We start from the raw sequence: 22,421 nt of genomic DNA on the forward strand, positions 1-22,421 counted from the left end.
TACCGCATTTTTCTGTATCCTCTCATTCAGCTAACATACGTATCTGAGAACATTGTTAACAAATGTTCATGGTGAAAGTATGACTTGCTGTAAACTCATTCCTGTTGGAAAAATCTGGTTACCCAGTAGGCTAATCTGCTTCCGATGATTACATTTTTAAACACACAAAACTGGTTTATACTGAGTCAGACCTCTTCCGTCCATCCAGCCTAGAAAAGTCTACGCTGATGCGGTATTTTTGTGGTGTTATGTGAAGGCTATTTCTGTATGTACGCATGTGTCTTTAAGTCACAACCAATATGGAAACCCCAGTAAGGGGTGTTCAAGGCAAGTGAGAAGCAGAGGTGGTTTGCCAGGGCCTTCCTTGGCTGTCCCACATCCAAGTACTGACCCCGCTTAGCTTTTGATACCTGACGAGATCTCACCATATGTTCCCCGGAGGGTGCTCTCTTCGTCCAACAAATAACTGCTGGTGGTCCCTGGCCCCAAGGATGCTTGCCTGGCCTCAACCAGGGCCAGGGCCTTTTCGGTCCTGGCACCAACCTGGTGGAACTCTCTGTCTGTTGGAACATGGGCCCAGCGAGATTTACTATCCTTCCACCAGGCCTGCAAGACAGAGATGTTCCGCCAGGCATATGGTGGAGGCCAAGGCAGGGGCAAGCTCCTCTGCTCGTTTCCTGTTGAGGGGGATAGGGGAAAAAACCTCACCTGCAGTTTTCTCCACCAATATATTAATGTTGTCTGCCCACCCCCATCTAAGCGGATGTTTTCGGTCAGCATTGAGCAATACGGATTGCCGCCGAATTTTATTGTGTGAACTGTTTTTTATGCTTTTAATGTTGATTTTATTGTAAACTTATTTATGAATATTGTGGTCTTCTCTGAGCCCATTCGAGGGGGTGGGGGAGCAGATCATTAATCCAACAAATAAATAAATATAAATTGTGCTACAGCATACTATACCATTCCACACCCCCAAAACACCTTTCCTGTTACCTTTTTTAGACGGAAACGCTGGGAATGGCATGCCCTGCTACTGAGCTAAGGGCCCGCCTCAAATAAGAAGAGCCCCTCTCCTCTGTAAATGAGTTAAGTCACTGCCAAGTGAGGTTCCAAGCCCAGATTAACCACCATTTCCATGTTCCAGGGGAAAGCTTTACATGTGCTTATGCTATTGGGGCTTTTTAAAATGAAGGCAAGCCTCTCCTATGGGAACACTTACACAACCCCACAAAACCTAAGCATTACACGTCCTTAAAATGGTTTGCCAGCGCCATTTTTAATGACAAAAGTTCAGAACTTTTTTTAGCCCTGATCTGGATAGCCCAGGTGAGCCTGATCTCATCAGATCTCAGAAGCTAAGCAGGGTCAGCCTTGGTTAGTAATTGGATGAGAGACCTCCAACGAAGACCAGGTTTGCACAGGCAGGCAATGGCAAGCCACCTCTGTTAGTCTCTTGCCATGAAAACCCCACCAGGGGTTTTGCCATAAGTCAGATATGACTTGTGGGCAGGATTTCATTTTTTCATTTTATGTCTTTTAAAGTGCAATCCTAAGAAGAGTTACTCCAGACTAAGCCCGTTGAAGTCAATGAGCTTGGACTGGAGTAACTCTGCTTAGGACTGCGCTGTTAAAGTCTAAGCTCCTTCTCGAGTTGCCAGCAGATCACAAGGCTGCCCCCCCCCAACTCCACGAAAGCAGTGAGGTGATACAAAATCATTTCCAAAGACTGAGGGGTCATTTCCCTCCACTCAAGCCATAGAACAGTCTAAGACGCCTAAGAAGGGACTAAAACGGACCTGGGATAAGCTTATAATCAATCTCATGCTTTTTACATACGTGCAAAGGAACGAGCCCGGAGATTCTCAGAGCTATGAATTGCGATGCAAACAAGCCACACAGTGGGAAGCCCAAGTTCCTAGAAAGCCACGGAGGTGGAGAAGGGAACGCAATTACAGGGCACAGGTCTCAGCTGTTAGAAGCTCAGGGACTACATGGCCTTGGAGGGTCCCTGAGCGTGGGTGGAGAGAGAGTGGAGGGCTGGAGGGGAAGTGTCCCACACTGCCTCGAAAGGTGACAGAGGTGGTGGTGACAGAGGTGGTGGTGAGGGAGTGATGAAAAACTGATAAAAGAAAACATTTCTACTCCTCCAACTCCAGATTTTTTCCCACGGAAAAACTGGAGATCTGGGGGAATTCTGAATAAACATTCCCATAAAAATTGTCTCTCTTGGAATTAGTGAAATGCTTTAAGACAAAGGACTAGCTCAAAATGATTTTTATGCAAGACAATAATAATAACAACATTCAATTTTCATACCGTCCTTCAGGATAACTTAATGCCCAGTCAAAGCGGTTTACAAAGTGTGTTATTATTATCCTCACAACAATCACCCTGTGAGGTGGGTGGGGCTGAGAGAGCTCTGAGAGAGCTGTGACTGACCCAAGGTCACCCAGCTGGCTTCAAGTGGACGAGTGGAGAATCAAACCTGGCTCTCTAGATTAGAGTCCTGCCACTCTTAACCACTACACCAAATTATCTACTTCCTTAGATAATAATTTCTCTATGTAGACATATACAACATTTTATAGACATTGTTTAACTGTGACTAGTTTTGTCTACAATTAATATAATACACCTATGATCATAATATGTTATGTTCACTGTTTTCAAAGACAGGAAGTTTAACTCCATATTCAAATATGCTTCCAGTTTTATTTTAAATAACTCCTTTGTTTGCGACAACATTTGTTGGCTATTTTCAACTTTTGTTTTTTCCTACCTCTCAAAAAGCAAAAACTAAGGGACATGTGCTAAGACAGCATAAGGTGTGGCAGTTTGCTGCTTTCTCATTCAAGTGTTGGTGTATTCATAACTTTGCTTGTTGAAAACAAAGGAATTTAACAAGTATAAGTTCCATAAATATGACAAACAGCAGAATTTCACATGCTAAGAAATGAATTGTGCATTTTACGTTGTTAAAATAGTGAAAGTAAATGCATCAAATATATTTGACGTACTATTGCATACAATTGATTCCCACCCCCTCCCCAAATCTGTTTTTTCAAACAAACCTAGGAAAGATCCCCCCCACCCCCACCCCCAATAGCTTTAACTGTTCTGGAAATTTTACATCTCTACTTGGAACCCCTTATGTTGGCTCAGGAGCTCTGAGTGTCTCTTTGATTATGCTGGGCAAGAACCGATCAAAGATAGCATGCTACTTCAAGCATGTTTGGACCCACTACAGAAAAACCCTCTCGGATTCGTGCAATTAGGTCCCAGGCACTGCCAAACTCTGGGGCCCGCCACGAAGATCTTTCAACTCCTTTTTAAGCCTGCTTTCACATTTATGGCTGTATAATGCTGCTGGTTCGGAAGAAATATATCCAGATGGTTTTATTGCTGAGACATGAATTTCATTGGATTGTTTTGAAGGTATTTTATTGATGTCCTTGTTTTAAGCTTTGTGCCTGCTGCTGTCACATTCTCTTTTGTTAGCGTTCTTGAGCAGGTGTTGGGGGAAAATGGGGGATAACGGACCTTAAAAGGATAGGTAATAAATAAGGAGGGGCCTCAAAGACCCACCAAGAATGTCCCCTCGACTGTATCATCCCAGCACCCAGTTTGAGAAGCAGTGGCACTCCGACTGGTTTTCCTGGGTGGCTGTCCTACCCCCGTGGAATTCCCCTTCCCTTCTGCTATAAATTCACCATCAAAAGCAAGGCTTTCTTGGTTGGGATGAAATTTGGCAGCTACCGCAGAACATGCACATAAAGACTATAAAGACTCCCTCCAGGGATTTTTTTCCCATCCTAACACCACCGTGAGACCATAGGTGCAGGCTCTGAACTTGAAATATTTGGCTCCGGGCATTGCGCACACATTTCACAATTTCTCTCTACACTCAGGAGGACTGGGAACATCCTAATTTTTGACATGTCACCTGCGGCTCAGAAGAGCGCCGTTCCCCAACGTGGCAGCTGCCCCAAGTTTCTGGTAAGTGGGCAAGGCTCTCGCTGAGTGGGGCTTCTGGCTGGCAGGTGGTTCCCACCTTGATACAGCTGCTGTCAGAGCTGTGAGCCTCGCTGAGGTGCAGGCCTCATGCCGAAACTAAAAGTAAATGTGCCTTCTTCGGGTTGATGGTTATGGTGGAGTTGAGCTGCACAGTGAGTATCTGTTGGAATTTAGCAAGTGTTCTTCATTCAGTCACAAAAGTGTTCAACTGTTATTGTGATGCTTAATTAGTAAACTTATTTGCATAGCACCGTTTGGCTGTCGAGTTAAGTTTCTCGCCACAGAAAGTGGAGTCTTTACGCTTAATTAAGAAGATGTGGAATTCACTTTTGGGCAACCAGTTTATTGGGGGGGGGGCAATTAGAGCCAGTTTGGTGTAGTGGTTAAGAGCACGGGACTCTAATCTGGAGAGCCGGGTTTGATTCCCCACTCCTCCACAAAGCCAGCTGGGTGACCTTGGGCGAGTCACAGTTCTCTTGAGCTCTCTTAGCCCCACCCACCTCACAGGGTGATTGTTGTGGGGTAATAATAACACTTTGTAAACCGCTCTGAGTGGGCATTAAGTTGTCCTGAAGGGCGGTATATAAATCGAATGTTATTATTATTATTATTATAGCTAGAAACATATACTAAGGTTTATTGCTCTTTGTTTCAGTGTCACAGTCCACGATGTAACAGTCTGTGCTAACTCTCTAAGCGGTAAGTCTTACCAGCAAGACGAAGCCAAGCTAGATAGTAAAAAGTCCAGAAGCACCTTTAAGACTAACCAACTTTATGGAGGCTTAAGCTTTCGAAAACTACAGCTCTCTTCATCAGATGCAACTGACAAAGAGAGCTGTAGTTCTCAAAAGCTTATGCCTCCATAAAGTTGGTTAGTCTTAAAGGTGCTACTGGAGTTTTTACTCTTTTGCAACTACAGACTAACACAGCTAACTCCTCTGAATCCAAGCTAGCTAGCTATCCTTTATCGTCTGCCAATGTAACCTTTCACCCTATTATGTAGTAAAGTATTTTTCTAGAGTTAAAGATGGGAGTTTGTTCTTATTATGTCCACTGCGCAAATTCTGCACTCTGCTAACTAATACCCAAAAAAATTCACGGCCTTAAAGCCTTGTTTATTCCTTCAGCTCAGCTCTCCCCAGTTGTACTTCTGTATCTCTGCAGTGCATGAACTCTGCTTGGTAAAGAACCATCTTGGGATCTCTCGGAAAACGTTATCTTGATTCTGACAAAGGAAGATTTTCACCCTTGAAAAGCTCATACGCTAGAAATCTTATTGGTCTTTAAGGTGCTACTGGACTCGAGTCTCGGAAAACCGAGCAGCCTCGGGCAGGGGGCGGGAGGGGGGGGGAGTGCTGCATGTGCTTTCTAAAAAAAGCAAATTCAAAGGAGTGAACACACAGGGACCCAAATGCTTTTGAGAAGCCTCTCGCATCGTGTGCTGATGAATCAGGGAGGCTGAGATCAGGCCAGGCTCATTCATGCTCACTGGGCAAGCAGCGAGCGCCAAGCATGACTCATCAGAGCTTCTTTGAAGCTTTTGTCCCCTGCCTGTTAGTCACACAAAAGTCTTTCCTTTCCCAGAATAGGATGCTTTTGAGCTATTCTCTCGTGGACTTCCCTGTGTTGTTCCTTAAATACCAACTGCTCAGAGCTTCCAAGATCATAGGGCAGAAACCTAAAGATCCCGTTCAATCAGTTGCTGCATCTGATCCTACCCGTTCTCACACCTTTGGGAGCAGGCACCCTTTCTCCCTGAACTGGGAACTCTGGACAAAAATGCAGCTGAAGACTCCTAACTGGCATCCAGGTTTGGAGGGGGAGAAAGGTTGACCCACCGTCAAAGCCAGGCCATGACGTGCTCTTCCAGGCACAATTTTTCTTGCTCTTTGCCCTCAGTGCCATTACATCCGATCGGCTGGTGCAACTCTTTTATTTTGTTTCTGGGTGTTGGTCATATTGACAAAACGGTATCGCTTGTTACAGAATCAGATTAAAAGGTAGCATGGGGAAGGGAAACCGAGGGACGCTGAGGGCAAAGAAATAAAAACGGCGCCAAGTGACAATACGACCCAAACGAAAAACCAAACTGCTTCAAAACATACATTTCCAGCAAGGTGTTCATTTGGTAATTCCAGTAAGGTGTTCATTGGGGGCCAGGAAGCAATTTCCCCCAGGCCAGTTTGGCCAGGGATCCTGACGGTGTTTTGCCACCTTCTGGGCATGCAGAAAGGGTCATCAGGTGTGTGTCAGGGGTAGCTGTGAATTTCTTGCATTGTGCAGGGGGCTGGACTACATGACCCTAGAGATCCCTTCCAACCCTATGATTCTATGATTCTGATTGATTCAGAGCCTCCAATATGGTAATTCTGAGATCTTAACTATGGAACAAAACTGAAGGGCTTTGAGTTGGATCCCAGGGGTCCATTCTGTAAGGAGAGGGGCTTTCTGATAGTGGAAGGAGCCCTCCCCTGACATAAAGCATCAGAGGGAGGCTCCTTACATTAGAGAAAAGTACCACAGGATCCAACCTTTCTTAATCAACATCTCCACCTCTGCCCTGAAGATCTTATTTGCTCCCACAACGGACAATCCCAGAACACTGCCCCACAGGCAGACCACTTTAAAACCCACCTTGTAGTTTCAGGTGCCTTACCTGAGACGGATGCAGGTAGGGCTCAGGTGAGGCCAGGTTTGTCTGCACAGAGACGCTCTTCTCCAGGAGGATCTGAGGAAAGCCCAGCTTCTCAAAGGTGTTGCGCTTCCAGTGCTTGTTCTCCTGCTGGGCCAAAGCCTCGTCCTCGCTGAAGGCACGCACCACCGGGCCCGGCATGGGGAGGGGCACAGCCCCATCGCTCTCGTAGCCCGAGCCGTCCTTCTGGGAATCCCAGCTGCTCCGCTGCTTCATGTGGTAGTGCGCCTGCTGAGCCTCCCACGCCAGTCGCGCCTGGGCCAGGAAGGGCTCCGGGAAGCTCCTCGTCGACTCGGTCTCCACGGACCGGCTCTCCGTGCGGTTCATCTGGGACCGGTGACAGCCGGATGACGGCTTCTCCTCCAGCAGCTCATCCTCCCTCTCCCCTGAGCCGTCTGTGGAGGAGGCGTTGGGGTCGTACGAGAGGGAGGGCTTCCTGCTTTTCCGCTTGCGGGTGCCAGGGGAGTAACCCGTGGAGGACAGGGTGTTCTGCTGGCTGGACCACGACATGGAGTCTTCGCCCTGGGAGGCCTGGCCGATGGGGGGGCTATGCCGGAAGTCGGCTCCTTCCATGCTGCTGTAGTCCCCGGACTTGACCTCCAAGCGCTGGTCCCTCATCAGACAGGGGTTGTGCTGCAAGGAGTAGGAGCCGCCAATAGGGTTGGGGGAATACTTGTGCCGGAGCCCGGTCTTCATCTTGGGACTGGAGCCCGACTGCTCGACGTACACGAGTTGCCTAACGTATTCCTTGCCAGCCGGGCTGTACTCCAGGCTCATGAAACGGTCGGGACCCTTCTGCTTGGTCAACACCAGCTGCTGGTAGGGGGAGTTGGAGCCCTGCTTGGGGGACTGCAGGAAGGACTGGGGCTTGCGGATGGGCGACTTCTGTGGGGAACCAGCTTTGTAGCTGCCGCTGGCCTCAAACTGCATGTCCATGGGGGGCTCGTCATAAATGGGGGCTTGGTACTCCATGGGAGGTTCCTCGTACAAGGGTGGCTCGTAGGCGTAGCGTGGGGAGGAGGGCTGGGACTCGCTGGAGTGTTTTCGGTGCTGGGCTTGGAGCGGGGAACAGAACGAGTCTCCCCGTCCAAGCAGGGGCGAGCAGCTGCCTATATGGTCAGCCCGCTTGAGGAAGGGGGACGGCTTCCTCTCTGGGAAGAAGACAGAGTTGTCCGAATCGGGGGCAAAAGTTTGGAGGTTGGGGGATGGCTGCCCCCCCGACGGCCTGCGTGATCGTGTCCCCTGCTGGTTGTCATGGTAGCCATTGCCCTGGTGCATGAGAAAGCTGGGCTCGCGGTCCGTCACTTTGATAAGCATCCGCTCTTTGGTGCCCGTGTTCCACCTGAGAGATGACGCCCTGAGCAGGGGGGAGAGAGAACACAAACAGCTGGTCAGAAACAGGGGCGGCGTAAAACCTACCTTCTCGTCGATGTTGTGACTATCCTAGAGCATCAACAGGCTGGACGCCGTACATCCTGCAAAAGGACGCCATCCCTGTTCGAGATACTGTGTTCTATACGGGAACTGTTTTTTCACGTGTCGGATAATGCACTTTCAATGCAATTTAGCAATAATTGGCAACTGGATTTTCCTGTGCTGAATGCTTCTGAATGGTTCTGAACTGGATTTTCCTGTGCAGAATTGGTTCTGAATGGCCAAGGAGACACAATGTCTGAGCAACGTGTTCTTTGACCCAATCGTGAATAGACACGTGACATCAAACGGCCCTGAGAAATGTCAGAATGTGATAAACGAGGAAATGCCACTGACATTTTGGTTGTACCACTAACAGCCGTCATTAAAAGCCCTTCAACCCCAAAGAGAGTGATGAGGAAGAGGCCCTGGCTGGAGAAGAACATGAAGTTTAGAGGGCATCGTTATTAGGAGTGCTCCCTAGTTCCGCAATCTTCTCAAAATGCGGGAAGTTGTTCTGGACACATGTATTTACTTAGAATATTTCTATGCCATCCCCCCCAGAGAACCTGCCTGAGATGGCTTGAAAATCCATCATAAAATCATAAAAGTAATTACAATTAATAAACTATTGAAGACCCAGCGAGGCACAAAACCGAGTATTTATTTATTTACATGCCCAAGTATTTGAGAGATTCACCACCCACCAAGAGCCTTACACACTATTTCTTGCTTTGAACATACAGACCAAAGCACCATGACTCAAGTTATACGCAAGGCTGGGGGTTCCTTGCCTGGAAGATCAGAATAGCAAAGAGTCCAGTAGCACCTTTAAGACTAACCAACTTTACTGTAGCTTTCGAGAACCACAGCTCTCTTCGTCAGATGCATCGTAAGCTTTTGAGAACCACAGCTCTCTTCATCAGATGCATCGTTAGATGCTCACTGTCTGACAAAGAGAGCTGTGGTTCTCAAAAGCTGACGATGCATCTGACGAAGAGAGCTGTGGTTCTCAAAAGCTTATGGTAGAATAAAGTTGCATCTGATAAAGAGAGCTGTGGTTCTCAAAAGCTTATGCTAAAATAAAGTTGGTTAGTCTTAAAGGTGCTACTGGACTCTACTATTTTGCAACTACAGACTAACACGGCTAATTCCGCTGGAAGATCAGAGTTATTATTTGGCTCTCAAAAGCAGTCTGGAGAGCGGAGAAAAGAAGGAGATACGGATTGGGGTTACAGGGCTAGAGGAGGAGAGGGGTAGTTCTTCCCCCCAGTCAAAAACCCACCCCCTCTCCACTCTGCAGCTTTAGGCAGACCATGCCAGTCTTATTTCCCTACAATGACTTCAAGTAACAGGGTGGGGGGAGCATTTTCAATCTAGAAAACAGAATGGGGAGGTTAAATAGCCTCACGATACTGGCTGTGGCTGATTTTTATTGAGTACCGGGATTGTGAGAAGCCTGGTTCTAAAGGAATCAATATTCCTGCGCCCCTGCTGTTTTATCTTCCCCATCAACTGAGTCTCAGAGAGCAGGAAAATCGGGAGGAATAAAGAAATCTTGAGGGACTCACAGCTGTGGGAGGGCACAGTACATGCAGTAAGCACCAAAGGGAATAAAGTAAAGAGTCCAGTAGTGCTTTTAAGACTAACCAACGTTACTGTAGCATAAGCTTTCGAGAACCACAGCTCTCTTCGTCAGATGCATCTGACGAGAGCTGTGGTTCTTGAAAGCTTATGCTACAATAAAGTTGGTTGGTCTTAAAGGTGCTACTGGACTCTTTTTCTATTTTGCAACTACAGACTAACACGGCTAACTCCTCTGGGTCGATGACTAAGGGAATAAAAGAAGGGACACTTGAGGGGAGGGCTCGGGAGCATAAATTCAAGAGGCCTGATTGTGAACAGACACAGTTGGCAAAAGACCACATTCTGATCCTACCCAGGCCCTTCTGAACACAGAACACTCTGACTATAATTGGTTTCTGCCTACGAGACGCCCTCATCAGACGCCACCGCAGGCCTCGCTACGTTTCTATCAAATACGAGGGCCGGGCACTTTGTGTTGCACCAGACCTGAACTCAGGAGCTTGGTCCCTTTTCCTGCATCCACCCCGCCCGCCCTTCCGCCACTCAGGTGTCCCTCCTCAAGGCCCAACTCTTCCTTTACTGCTCCTTGGCCACTCCAGACCCTTTTGCCGCCCACAGCCACGCCCCCAATCCCAACCCGATTTGCTTGGACTTCTAAGACAGACTCTATAAACATCAGACGCTGGGCCCTAAAACCACTCGACGAAGCACCAGAAGCAACTGAAAAGTCAAAGGTTTTCCTCCCCAGCACTGCTTTTGGTTTCCGCTAAGTTTACGATCCCGTCTTTGGAGCAACAGGATTCGAGCCCAGTGGCACCTCAGAGACTGACATGACTCTCGGAAGCTTCTACCCTGAAAATCGTGTTGGTCTCGAAAATCCTGTTGGTCTCTAAGGTGCCCTTGGACTCAAATCCTACTGTTCGACTGCAGACAAACACGGCTACCCTCCTAAATTTTGCTGGTCAGGGCCAGAAAGGTCCTTCTAGTCCAGGGGTGGCCAAACTTACTTAACGTAAGAGCCACATAGAATTAAAGTCAGATGTTTGAGAGCCACAAGCATGTTGCATTGAAGTGACTTCAGAAGAGGAGGTGGGTTTGGGGGAGGGTCCCGAAAGAGACATCACAGAAAGGGGTGGGGTTTGGTGCAGTATGCTGGAAGTGACATCATTGGAAGGGGTGGAGCTTGTGTAACGAGTCAGTTCCCGTGTCTAAAACCAAGCTTCAACTTGCCAAGAGAAAGATGGATCTCTCTCTGGGGAAGCAGAAAGCAGTTAGTCTTTAGACCTGTCAAACAGATAAGTTCTTTGAACCAGCTGTTTATCAGTACATTTATTTATATAGGGTTCAATATTGCTTTGCAACTCCTCGTCAAACACACAGACACCAATCTAGAGTTTATTTCACTTTATTGAAAATATACCCTAGTTTTTTAATGAAGCAAGCAATCAAAATATAAATGGCTATTAATATGACTCCTATAACAACAAAACATAGAAAGGCAATAAGAAATAAGTTCACTAACATTTCTCAATAAATCCTAAGTTTACATTGCTCAAAGTTTCTATGAAATACATAGGTAGAAATAGTTTCTCACCTAGATTCTCTCAAGAGATTTCTTCCATCAGTACCCTGCTTATTCTTTCTGTGTTTGCAATGATATACCTAATCATATGCAAATATTTAGGGTCTATTCACATGATAGCACAAACAAATATTGATTGGTTTGACACTTCACTGAATATTCATAATTTCATAGTACAGCCTTCCAATTAGTTAAAAAATTATGTCATAATCTAAACTTCACAACAAAACTACAAATCTCCAACAAGTGTCAGGAAAAGTTAAGTTGGACGATCACCATTGGTTGAATCTCTGATAGAGGAACATCAATCTCAGTAGAGTCCACTATTTTAATTAATTGTCAAAGGATGAAAGCACACCTGTTGAATTACCTTATACATAGAAAAAATACACTGAAAGTTCATGCAAAGTTTAAAAGTTCATCTAGAGTATAGAAGCTAGGCCTAGTATTGTTCAGTATTGATTATTGGCATATGATCTTAATCTATATTGGCATAACACTTGGGAAGAGCCATCACCTGACCTTTGACTTGTAAGTGACATCACAAAAGTGACATCACCTCCTCGCTAGGCTTCACCCCCAAAGTCCCCAGGTATTTTCCGAGTCAGACCTGGCAACCTCAACATTTTTACTGAAAATATGAAAGACATGGAAAGAAAGAAGGAAAGGGAGGGAAAGACATGGAAAGAAAGGAGGAAAGGGAGAAAAGAGAGGGAGGGAAATCAACTAGATTAAAATAAAATGTGTGGCCACGGCAATACTCAGAGATCTCTGGGAGCCGCACAATATGTCTAGAAGAGCCACATGTGGCTCCCGAGCTGCAGTTTGGCCACCCCTGGTCTAGTCCATCATCAACTTGTTTCTAATGGAGGCCAACCAGGCCAGCGGGCTCTCAGTGTCTATACCAGAACTGACCCATCCACAGGCGTCATATCCTCTGCCCGTCAAGGAAGCCGAAGTGGGTCAAGGAACCGGACAGAGCTCAAACGTAGTCCCAAGTGACCCACCAGCCTCCCAACATGCAAAGGTGAACTGGGTCCTTAAAATCTATCAGAGAAGCACGCTGAGAGCTCGATAGAAGGACAGTTATTTGGAGACATTAGGGGTTCTCGGCTGCGGATGGCAAGGCAAGGATTAGGAAAGAGAAAGGGAAGGATCCCTTCTGCCTGGAAGCCACGGGGCCTGAGCCGCGTAAGAACAGACCCCTCACGCCCTGCGAACGCACTTGAAATTTGCATTCACGCAGCATTCACAGGGAACAGCTTTTTTAAAAAAGAAAAGTGGTGCCACACAGGGGGTGCTCCGGCCTGCGGATCCCGTTACCTCCCGCAATTACCATTCCAGCGGCACCTCCTCAGGTCAAGCGCTTCAGCTCTAATTGGAATTTGCAGCAAAACTGAGGCTTGCCTCTCTCTGCTCCCAATTAATATTTCATGGACAGAAATAATTACTCTCTCTCCATCATCTTCACTCTGCAATATTAACTCTTTTGGACTGCGCAACGGAAGCTCTGCCGCTCAAGCCTTGCTCCACCGCTACGCCCGCAGGGGAACCCCTGCACATTGACCAGAGAACCCCCGTGTGCTGCACAGCATTCTGGGTCACAATCCAGGGCACTCTCTCCTTTCTCAAGGGGCATCGGGCAGCCCTCATGAGCCTTCCTTTCATCCTGCAGAACAGCAGCTGTTCCCTGGGGACGGGCCCAACACCTGCCGTTGCTGAAACTCTCGGAAGCTTCTGATGAATCACATGCCCCCCCCCCACTGCAGTTTGAACATCACTGTTCTAAGCCCATGCAAGGTCTCTACCCAAAACAGATACAGATGCTGGACTAAAAGCACCTCTGGTCTGATCCAGTATGGCTCCTCTCGTGGTTTGGTGTAGTGGTTAAAAGCTATGGGACTCTAATCTGGAGAACCAGGTTTGATTCCCCACTGCGGAAGCTTGCCAATTTGGTGTTATGGTTGAGAGTGGCAGGACTCTAATCTGGAGAGCCAGGTTTGATTCCCTGCTCCTCCACTGGGCCAGTCACAGCTCTCTCAGAGCTCTCTCATCCCCACCCACCTCACAGGGTGAGGATAATAATAACACACTTTGTAAACTGCTCTGAGTGGGCGTTAAGTTGTCCTGAAGGGCAGTATATAAATCAAATGTTACAATAATATAACAATAATAACATTCAATTGATATACTGTCCTTCAGGACAACTTAACACTCAGAGCTATTTACAAAGCGTGTTATTGTTATTGTTGTTGTTATCCTCACAACAATCACTCTTTGAGGTGGGTGGGGTTGAGAGAGCTCTGAGAGAGCTGTGACTGACCCACGGTCACCCAGCTGGCTTCAAGCGGAGGAGCGGGGAATCAAACCTGGCTCTCCAGATTAGAGTCCTGCCACTCTCAACCATTACACCAAATTGGCAAGCTTCTGCAGTCAGCCCTGACCACGCCAGTTTATCACAAGAACATAGACCATTCACTGCAAAAGTCAGATTTCCCAGCATGCAAATTGCATTCGGACGACAGGGCCTGTTTGCTACAGACTCGGCTCGCCCACCGGGAGGCCTGCGTGCATTTTGCTCCTGAGTCACAGAGAAGGAAATAAAGGGGAATTTTAATTTTTTTTTCCCCGCATGGAAGTGTGTTCTTCTAAAGCAGAACTGGGTGCACATTAAGCATTTCCTGGACACCAAGCTGCGCCTGGCGATGCTCCCAAGGGATGACGCTGCGGCCACTCAGAGAGGGAACTATCAGGCACCTGGTGGGAATAAGGTGGCACCTGCCTGTAACTGCTGTTCTTCTGTGCAGGCACACATGGGAACTGTGCAGGCGCAGGCCAGCCATGCATGCGCGATTCCCATGTGGGACTTCACAGAAGACACAAGGATGAACATGCATGTCACAGTTATTCTTCAGAAACTCCACTGGTTACTAAACAGTTACTGTCATGACCTCCTCTGACTAGCTCTGTGACTAGATCTGGATGGCTCGGAGGAAGAGCCTGAGGAGCCACGGCCAGGGATCCAGGAGTACCAGCGGAGCCAGAGAGGGCCTGATGCAGCAGGGGTGCCTGCTGACCGTGCCCCAGCAATGCCACAGCCTGCAAGTGAGCCCTTGCTGCTGGCCCCTGAAATAACTGCTGCGCCTCTGCCAGGCAGGATCCGAAGCCAGACGCACAGCCTCTCAGGACCCTCTCCCGTTCTGTAGGGAACGATGGCATAGGGCCCAGGCAAGGGTGACACAGGGAGGGCGAGATGCCAGGCTGTCTGTGCTCCACCTCCCTGTAGATCCAGAGCAGGGCACCGGGAGTGGTGGATCCTGGCCAGAACCAAGCACAATCTCAGCAGCCTCAGCACCTGCCAGCAGGTGCAACTGAGCCAGGTCCCTGCTTAGCTTATTTAGGCTCAGGCTTGAGAAGGCTGCATTGCTGGATCGGCTGCTCTGCTAGGCACAAGCCCTGTGCTCCAAGTGGCCAGTCTCCACCACAGGCTCGCTGCCGCTCTGCACTCCTGAGCCTAGCCAGCCAAGCCGGCGGCCCTACTCCAGAGGAGTCCAGGCCAGCCTGCAGAGCACAGGACAGTTATCAGGTTTGTTTCTGCTTATCACCTGCTAAACTCTTAATGGGCTTGGATCCACACACCCGCAGAATTGCTTCTCCTGCTACGCTCTGCCACAACAGCTACACTCACCCAAGCAAAGCCTTTCGAAGCTTTGCCACCTTGCAAATGTGAAAGATCACGCGCATTCTCTGTAGCGGCTCCCATCTTGTGGAACAGCCTTCCCAATGGGGTCAGGAAGGCCCCCACACTTCCATTTTTCCGCAGAATGAGCAAAATAGAAATATTCTGGAGGGCATTTTTATAAAGAGATTACAGGACCAGCGGAATGGAACAGCTCAGGGGGACACCCTTAGAATGGATGGCATCTGTAGTCTTGTATTGTAGGTACAGCTCTGGTTTTACAGCGCCTTTGTAATTCCAATTTCTGCACTCTTTAGAGGATGCCTTGCCTTAGTCAATGTCTTGTTTGCGCCGTGCCCTCCAATCCTTGCACAACTGCATTATTCACTGCTTATCTTACGTATCACTGCATCGTTTCATATTCTGTAATCCACCATGAGTTACAGTGAGAAAGGCAGGAAGCAAACAAATAATAATGCTGTAGAAAAGAGCAAGAGTCCAGTAGCACCTGTTAAGACTAACAAAATTTGTGGTAGGGTAGGAGCTTTCGTGAGTCGCAGCTCACTTTTAGAAACAGCTGAAGAAGTGAGCTGTGACTCACGAAAGCTCATACCCTGCCACAAATTTTGTTAGTCTTAACAGGTGCTATTGGACTCTTGCTCTTTTCTGTTGCTACAGATGGCTACTCGTCTTGGAATGATAATGCTGGTACCCAACTTTGGGTACCACCAGGTTTCTGGCGTGGTGCATTGATGTTGTCCTCTAGGGGGCGGACCCACACCAGAAGTCTGGAGTGATACAATGGAGGGCACATGTTTAATCTTTGCACATGCAACACACAACTGTCCTGGGCTGGGTTCAGTGGATCTGTGATCCAGAGGCACCTTCCTTCGGCACAAGAATCCTTCCCCAGCATGAAAGCTCCGGCTGTCAGAAAAAGAAGGCTCCTTGTTCCAAAGGAATGCACAGCCACTGGTAGAACAGCCCAGGGAACCAACCCATTGCTTCCACCCCAAACAAGCCATACATCGGTTCTTCTCCTCTCCTGGCTAGTGCCACTTCCTCCTTGGCCTAGCCAGGCCAGGATCTTGTTACCAAAGGGCAGCACTTAACAAACCGAGACAACTTCTACCTGAGATCAAAAGCCACCATTTCATTGTAGCATAGTGTTTAAGTGGTTGGGCTGTGAATCAGCCCTCTGCTGGTTCGACTCCCACGACTGCCATGAGCTGAGCAGGTGGCCTTGGGCAAGCCCCTCCTCTCAGCCCCACCTCCCCAGCTGTATTGTGGGGATAATAATAACACTGACTTTGTTCACAGCTCTGAGCGGCTCGGTAATCTGTCCAGAAGAGTGGTAATTAAGCACACTTATTATTATCCCCACAAAGGGAGCAGAGCAAAGCCAGATCCTTGCAGCAGAGCGGGACATTTTGTTCCTTCCATGCCCCACGGTGGCCACTTTGCAGTTCAACGCTGCCCACCTTTCCTACGTCAGGAGCAGACGCTTGCCCGTTGTCTCACAACAGCACAGCTATTCCTCTTGCTGGTGAGGGCAGGACGTTCTGAAACCAGAAGGAAAACCCAGAGAGTGCAGATCTGAAAAATGACAGAAGTGACCCCAAAATCTGCTTTAGATCCCTAGGAAAGGCAACTATCTCAATCAGCTGAAAATTTCCATAACAGCAGAGCGGAGAAGAACATTGTTGGCAATGCAGGAACAGAAAAGCAGAAATACTCTTAAGATCAGCAAAGTGCAGGGAGAGCAGGAGACATCTCCCCCAATTAAGCACTTATTTGCACACAGAAAAAAGTCCCAGTTCAATTATTTTGGCTGTGAGAGACGGCAACATTAATTCCTCCACCTGCCTTGGTCTTGGCCTAGTCTATTAATCCAGCAAGGCACCAGAAAGGCGCCTCCAAGCTTCTCAAGAAGCAAAATGGATGCCTGGCTGGGAGTCTCCCTGCACGAGACATCTGATACACGAAGAACACGTGTCGGAAGCGGCAATGATAACCGGGAAGCGTAGTTTAAAAAGACAGAGTTGGGAGCAGGGCAAAGGCTTTGCTATACACTGGAGCTGTGTGAAGGGGCTGTGAAATGCCAAAGGGAAACTTCAGCCCATTAGAACCTCTCCAGGTCAAAGCACGGCTTGGAAGGCAGCTGAAGCCCATTTCCATTCCTCGCTGCCCTCTGGTTGCGATCAGACACAGTTTGAGGCCCGAGAGGTGAAACTGACAGAGCCTTCAGGGAGCCACACATGAAATTAACAAACCATCTGAGGAGTGATCTCTGCCGGCTCTGTCTTTTTAAACTACACTTCCTGGCTAACATTGCTTCTCCCTACACTTGACAAACATGCGCCGAGGCATTTCATGTACAGAGACTCTGAGATTCCATTCCTATGTGATGTTCACTTCGCTTCAAAACAGGGAGAGAGAAGGAGAGAGACCGACCCTGATCTTGAGGCTATTTAATAGCATCTGAACATTTCCAGTAGCTGGGACTGTAGAAATCACATGGATTGCCAGGGTGGGGCACTCACAAAAAGGGAGCTCTTCTTGCTCCAGTTTCACATCCCGACCTCCACTTTGGAAGCCAGGCAGCCAACCAGCTCAGATCCCAGAAAAAAACGGATCTTTTCAGCAGCCACCATCTGGAGGACGCACCCCTCTGTCCCCCACCCCCTTCCATATTTCCCTCTCACAAACATCTCCTCCTAAATCTTCCCAAAACTTGGATGTTTTGACTGAGCCCGTCACAGTCCCAAATGGCCTTGAGTCCTCCCAGGCAACGAGAACTGCAAACCGGCCTTGCGGGCAACAGGCTGGCTAATGCAGGGACCTCTATTTTATGGACAACGGCAGCTCCCCAGCAAGAGGCAGGGTGCCAGGGAAGTGAAAGGAGGCCCTTCGGCCCCCACTTGGCGGTAGAGGATGAAGCATTTTGCTTCCATCTGAAGCCGCTGGAACAAAGTGCCAGAAAGAGCAGTCAATTCCACAGTGAAATCAGCACGGCAGCATTAAGGTGCTAGATGTGAGCCTCGCAGAAACCGGGCAGGGCAAGAAGGAAAAAGAGCCCTTTCAAAAAGAAGAAAAGGTCAAACAAGGCCAGAAGCCGTTCTCGTGTAATCTCCTCCTGCTCTTGCCTGAGCCCCTTAGGCATACCTGAAGGCCATGCCAGACATTGTGGCTGCAGAGCCTGCCTTAATTGTGCTCAAATGAAGTTCGGCAGCAGGACGAGCGATTTCCTGGTATCAGCAACAAAGGCCGGAGAGCATTCTGCCAATCACGAAAAAAGGCCCGTCTTTTAGGAGAGTCAAGTCCAATCCTTCCTAGAAGCTTTATAATGTACCCGGTGCTGCTTCTCAGTGGGAAATTTCAAGGAAACTCCCGCAAGGTCGCCTTGACGCTGCATTAACTGAAACCTTTCTATCTCCAAAGCACGTTCAGAACCATTTTTCTAGAATGGCAGATTTGGCTCCATCTCTGGTGCCCCTTTGGCATCCCCTTGCAGGTTCCAAGAGGCGTCACATCTTCTCAATGGTGTTGCCTTGCGAGTTGGTTCATAGGAATCCTGGTCTGCGCACCCCTGTTTGATAGCTGGTGCACATCTGGATCAAGCTTACTTCCGAACCAACATGTTTCGAGACATTTTGTCACCCCAAGCCAAGTGCCTGTGGCAATCCCGGGTGGTGCAGCCCAGGAGGCCGTGCCAGTCCCCCCCCCCTCACACGATGCCCCCACTGGATGGGAGTTAGCTGAGCTCCCGTGGTGCATCAGCCCTCGCCTCGCTGTGCCCCTCCAAGCAGTCACTTCGATGGCGCAGTTAGAAACAGGCTGCTCTGAACGCTAACGCTCTCCCTACCCCTGTGCAAAGGCGCCTGCCAGGAGGAAAGTTAGGAACTGCAGCTTAAGTGGAGCAAGGATACAAACTTTCTGAAGGAGGTGGAAAGGCAAGACAGTGCCTGATCTTTAAACAGGGGAGGCAGGACCCTGAATTCTCCCAGATCGGAGAGCAAAAGGCCTACCTGTCGCTGTTCTCCTCACAGGAGAGACTGCCACTTACTCAAGAGTGTTGATGACTTCATGGAACATCAGTTCTGTTGAATTTTAGCAGAGTAAATAAAGCACGGAAGAATAACCTATCAGTTACCATGCTCAATTCAAAGTATTGGTAATTACATATAAAACTCTTCATGGTCTTGGTCTGGCATAACTACGGGTCTGCCTCCCTCCCTACGTCCCTCCCTGGCAGCTTTGCTCATCTGAACAGGGTCTCTTGCAGGTGCCAGCCTGTACATGGGCGAAATCAACCGCAGCCTGTACACAGGCTTTCTCTGTGGTGGCCCCTACCCTGTGGAACGGCCTGCCTGAGGAGGCCAGGAGAGCCCCCACTCTCCTGGCTTTCCGCAAACGATGCAAAACCGAATTCTTCATAAAGGCTTTTTACTCAGATAGGCAGGCAGTATTGTAGGGAGGGGCTCTCAGATGCTTTGCTAATGAGTTAGGGACCACGGACTTCACCGCTGTGTTGCCTTACATATAATTTGTTGCTTTGAATACTGTATACTACCTCTGCTTCATGTTATCTATGTCAGTCCTGGAACTGATGATGTTCCGTTTCAGCAATTCTACAACTTTGTATTGGGTCCTTTATGCTACGTCTTTGTAAAATCCTATGGCATTGTTTATGGAAATGTCCTTGATACTGATTGTACTAATCTCACACTATGCAATCCGCCTTGAGTCTCAGTGAGAAAGGACATAAATAAATGACATAAATAAGTAAAATAAAATAAAGAAATAATGCAGCGCAGGGTTTACATGGAAAAGAAAACAACAATAGTCTAACTCTGGTATGCTCCATCTTGTCTTTTTGTTCCCTTCCTCTTTCTTACTGCGTACGTGCAGGATAGCACAGGCTATTCCCAATATATTGATCAGCCAATAGTCCATTTTAGGGTCACCTCATTAAGAATAAAACCTCCCTTTCTTTGGTGGGAACAGTCTACTCTACACCTAACTGCCTCTATGCTAAACTTGCTATCATCAGCTTACAGAAACTTCAGTTTAACCCTTCCGTGGCAAAAGGACACCTGCAAAACCCTACAAGTTCACAGCCTTACAAGAGGTGGCGAGTTGAGTATGGATTTGGCTCCTCCGACCAGCCTGCCAATCTTCACACAGGGCAATACAAACTGCCACGTCCCCGAGGAAATCTTAACCCCTTTAACTAAACGCCAACAAAACGGCAGTTCTCGGCCCTGGATGTGCAGCCAGCGTTTAATATTTTATGCAGCAGCGTGCCTCCTTCTGGCTGGCGACACTGGAAGGAGGAGAGGAACGGCTGCTACGCCAAGCCAGATAATTCGCTCCTGACACGCACCGGCTACAAGGAGAGATTATAGAATGTTAAGAAATACGAATTGCGTGCAGTGGTAGCTCTTCCAGGTCACAAACGCACAGTTGCCACAGGCAAAAATTTATCGCTGGAAAAATGCCTTTGCTTAATATTCAGCCGCCGGATGCATACTCAGAGAGATCAGGAGGATCTGGGCAAAGGGGCAGGCTGGGGATGGCTGAGTGGGGGACAGGAGAGAGAGAAATCCTAGAGCTGCCAGAGAGGGAACAAATGGCTTGGCTGGAAAGAAGAGAGGCCCTTGAAAGATTCACACAATTAGCACAGGAGGCGGGAAGAGGTCTTGGCTCACCTGAGATGCCATGCCTGCAGCTGCCCCGTTGCCAGGCATTCAGAGCCAGCCGTTTCAGAGAGCGAGGCAGAGGAGTGGCAGGCTGAAGGAGGGGCAGGGGGGTCCAGAGAGCAGCGGCGAACTCAAGCCGAAAGCTTGCTGAACTTCACCGGAAGACCAGCCTGCTGGGCTACACATTGGCAGAGACGAATATGCTACATCATTCTCACTCTAAGCATCTCCCTAACATTTTTTAAGCAAAGCTCTTTTCATCAACAACAACAACAACAACAGTGCTTATATGCTGCTCTTCTAGCAGAATAGTGCTTCACTCAGAAAGGTAGACAAAATCAGTGTTGTTATTATCTCCACAACACAGTTGGGGAGCTGGGGCTGAAAGTCTTGGCTGACCCAAGGCCACCTGCTGAGCTCACCGCAGTCCTGGGAGTCAAACCAGCAGAGCGCTGATGCACAGCCCGACCACTTAACCACTACGCTACAGCTGCTCTGTTTCTGTTTGAGACATGAGCAGAGGCTCTCTAGGACAATGACCACCCAAATCCAGCCCTCTCTTCCACAGCGTTACACTGGCTTTCCTTCTCGCCGGTTGCAACTGACATGAAAATACTGCCAAGGCTGCGTTTTTCACCAGTGCTAACAGTATTCCTAGCAAATCTGAGATGACCTCGATCTGTAAACCAAGTCACAAACCTTTGCAAGACCCCCTCTGTGAGTAATACCAAGGAAGTCTCAGAAGAGCAAGATTGCTCGAACAAATCACATTTCCTTTTATGAATAGTGCAGGAAGACAATTATTCTTAGATCTCATAAACAGCCCTAATATGAAAGACAGTCGTTGTTCGGGGCCCTTCAGTACCACGGGCTGTATTTACTGTCTCTTCCTCTAACACCTTTCGTCTTTCTTTTGATATATTCGGACACTTCTGCACTCTCTCTCTCTAGTTTCCTAGTTTCCGTGCTATTGGCTGATCTCTTCTGGTGTCATAGAAGGTGTCAGCAGCTAATGGGCCAAGCAGCTAAAGGGAACTTAAAGAAACCGGATTTGAGAACCTGGACTCAAACAGCTGCAGGCAAGAATTGGTCATTCACAGAAACTGTAACTACTGCCCAGATCGCACCGGCTTACAAAGATGGGTGCAATCTGACTGTGCTGTCTAGGAGCCCTCCACCGGAAAGAAATGAAGATATCTTCATATCTTTATTTGATGCTCAGTTCGCAATGTGGTCTGACTGAAGGCAAACCCAACTGACCTAGTTCGGCAATTTTTTCTGCCTGGGTTTAGGAAGCCTGGGATTTGCACATCACAAGGAGGAGCCAAAGATTGGTCTCGTACGGAGCTTGCCAAGGGTAGGGGGGGGCTTTATGTTGCTTGTGTTGGCAAACCCAAGCGGCCTCCATCGGCTCCGGTCGCAGAGCTTCCTGCTGCAGTACAAGCACGTTCGCAAGCTTTGATTTCTTTGCAGCAAAGATGAAATCAGCATGCAAGAGCTGTGCCCCCCCTCCCCACGGTTCTCCACAGCCTGTCCGTATTCATTTGTTTGCAACGGGGTCTCCTTTCTCCAGCAGCATAAAAGCTGGTCTCGGCATGGCTCATTCTCAGGGCTTTTTTTCAGCTGGGAGACGGTGGAACGGAATTCCGGCACCGCTTGAAAATGGTCACATGGCCGGTGGCCCCGCCCCCTGATCTCCAGGCAGAGGGGAGTTGGTGCGGAGGGCAATCTAAACTCCCGTCTGTCTGG

The 22,421-nt window shown here is 48.4% G+C and overlaps 1 protein-coding gene across 1 annotated transcript in view; it reads right to left on the reverse strand.

Moving 5' to 3' along the window:
• Nucleotides 1-22,421, reverse strand: part of ARHGAP39 (Rho GTPase activating protein 39) — a 225,971-nt gene that overhangs the window by 41,392 nt on the left and 162,158 nt on the right. Inside the window, exon 4 of the mRNA XM_054985596.1 lies at nucleotides 6,674-8,066. Within this exon, the coding sequence (XP_054841571.1) occupies nucleotides 6,674-8,066 (1,393 nt within the window). The remainder of the gene's footprint in view (nucleotides 1-6,673; nucleotides 8,067-22,421) is intronic.

This window comes from Eublepharis macularius, chromosome 7, assembly GCF_028583425.1.
Source record: "Eublepharis macularius isolate TG4126 chromosome 7, MPM_Emac_v1.0, whole genome shotgun sequence".
Lineage (NCBI taxonomy): Eukaryota > Metazoa > Chordata > Lepidosauria > Squamata > Eublepharidae > Eublepharis > Eublepharis macularius.